This window comes from Galeopterus variegatus, unplaced genomic scaffold (assembly GCF_000696425.1).
Source record: "Galeopterus variegatus unplaced genomic scaffold, G_variegatus-3.0.2 Scaffold48104, whole genome shotgun sequence".
Taxonomy (NCBI): domain Eukaryota; kingdom Metazoa; phylum Chordata; class Mammalia; order Dermoptera; family Cynocephalidae; genus Galeopterus; species Galeopterus variegatus.
The window spans coordinates 1,808-4,133 of record NW_007774215.1 but is presented as its reverse complement, the minus strand read 5'-3'; the positions used below and the strand labels follow the sequence as shown (position 1 = coordinate 4,133).

Here is a 2,326-nt window from a genome sequence, read left to right as displayed (position 1 = left end):
AAAGGAGTCATGTCAGCTATGGTCAGTGTCCAAACACTCCTCCCACATGCACATTGGTGTTTCTTTCCTATTTCACCTTGGTTTGATTTCCAAGGGATCCTGCTGTTAGAGTTGATGGGGGCGTGTATTTGCATTTTCTTGTTTTCTTCATACAGAGGCCACTACCAGGATGTGAGAATGGCTCAGAGCCAAGCAGCAGGGGTGTGCTGGGGAGGAAGAGCACTTGTTTGGGAGTCAAGAGAGCTAGCTCTTGGCCCAGCTCTGCCTCTGACTTCCTGTGTGACTCTGGACAAGTCACCACCTTTCCTCATCTATAAAATACAGGTGTTGGGATAGAGAACCCACCAAGGTTTCTTCCAGCTGTCACCAATAAACATGACCAGGACCAGTTCAAATATTACACCCAGGAATTTAAGCAATGAGGCCGTGGGGTTGGGGTTGGGGTTGGCAGGGGCAGGGGGGATTATCTTAATATAGAAAGGCATCATCTGAGTGGTTCATGGCCTAGCGATGTTATGGATGGTCTGAAATTGTCTGGGTCTCTTCCCAGATAGACAGAGTGAGACATGGAAGAAGGTATGCAGCCAATTAGCAGGATGGAAGTAGCTGTTTGATTTTCTGGCAATGAAGAGTTCAAGTCAGTTGCATAAAGCCTATGCGGGGGTGAGGGGGAGTCAGTCCCCTTACCCGTCCCACCTGTCCACTCCCTTTCCCAAAGCTGCGCTCCTGGCCGCCAGCCTGACAGAACCCACCCTTGGCTTCCCTCAGATGTGCGGCATCGCCCTGACCGCAGAGTGTATCTTCTTCGTATCTGACCAACACAGCCTCTACCCGCTGCTTGAAGCCACTGACAATGACGACATCTATGGGGCTGCCTGGATTGGCATGTTTGTTGGCATCTGCCTCTTCTGCCTGTCCATTCTAGGCATTGTAGGCATCATGAAGTCCAACAGGAAAATTCTTCTGGTGGTAAGACCCTAAAACTCTCTATAGTTGTCTCCCTGGACTAGTTTTGATGGGTTGTTTCTTCTTCACTGAACACAATTCCTTTGGCTTTCAGTGGGGTAGGTAGGAGCAGAGAGAGCCAGGTGAGGGGTGAGAAGGAGGGGAAGACTCTCCCTGGAGTAAAGATTGTCCACCTGGAGCATGGATGCCCTCCTCTATTGCAAGTACAGAAGATTCCCGAACAGAGAACCCAAAGGGGAGGTGGCTGGGGGTGACCCTGTTGAGTATTTTCCAGATCTGTGCTTCTCCACCTGGTGTCTGCATGCGCTAAACAGGTACAGCCAGGAGCTACATAGGCCACAGGAGAGACATAGTGAGAACTTATTTGTCAGATACTTTTTTCTCTTGATAATAAGTAGCTTAAAAAATATTATTTTAATATTAATCAGGCATTAATATATTAGGATATAAAATACGAAATCCGCATGAATTTTTAAGAGAAAGCATATGCCTTTTCAAAGATTTTTTATTTCAAGGCTGATGATTTTGTATGGTGCCCCGCACTTCTCACATTACCATTCACTCTGCTTTTCAGGGACCCTAGAAAACCTAGATAATCACCAGTGTAGAGCACACCTTCAGCTCGCACCTGCCTGCGGAGGTTCTGACTCTGCACACATGCAGAGGCTTTGCCTCAAACAACAAACAGCAAGAGCACACCCTGCTTTTGCTGAAACAAGCAAATCTGCAGTCAGCAGAGCTGAGAAATCTCGATGCTGGGCCTAGACTCCCGCTCCCTGCCCCACACTCAGGGCAGCAGTTTCCCGTACTGGGATGGTATCGCCCCCCCCCGCCATGTCCCCACCCCTGCAATAACTCTCCTAGCCAAATGCTGCAGGACCCAAGTTCTTCCTTTACAGAACAAGTCCAGCAACTTTGGGGGCTTGTTGATTTGCTTTTCCTTGAGTTTATCGTTGTCCTGGCACCCAGATAATGCAGAACATTCACATTCTCTGGTTTCTTAGTGTAAGTTCCAGGGCAAAAGTACACACTTTGGGAGGGTGAGGAAAGACATGCAGGGAAAAGGAGGAGGAGAGGCAGGTGTCCCTAAAGACCACCTTCACTCGCATCCCAGCCTCACTTTGGGCCAGCCACGTGTGTGAGAGGAGAAGGCCGGTGAATCGCTGTGTGCCTGGCGGCTGCCTGCTCCCCCTGCTGAAACTGGATGCTCATCAGGAGGGACACCGGGTATCCAACAACAGCCAGTTCATCTTTTCCTGACCTCTTTGATTTTAAATTTCAGCAAACCAGAAAGAAAATTTCTCCCAGTTAGAGGGGATTTATGAGACTGTACATCATGCGTGATACACTAAGACTCTCA

General features: G+C 48.8%; 1 protein-coding gene across 1 annotated transcript in view; it reads left to right on the top strand.

Annotated features, from left to right (window-relative positions):
- Positions 1–566: 566 nt before the first annotated feature.
- Positions 567–2,326, top strand: part of LOC103584255 (uroplakin-1b-like) — a gene marked incomplete at its 3' end in the record, with an annotated part of 3,454 nt that continues 1,694 nt past the window's right edge. The window contains exons 1-2 of the mRNA XM_008565325.1: positions 567–576; positions 719–969. Of these exons, the coding sequence (XP_008563547.1) occupies positions 567–576; positions 719–969 (261 nt within the window). The remainder of the gene's footprint in view (positions 577–718; positions 970–2,326) is intronic.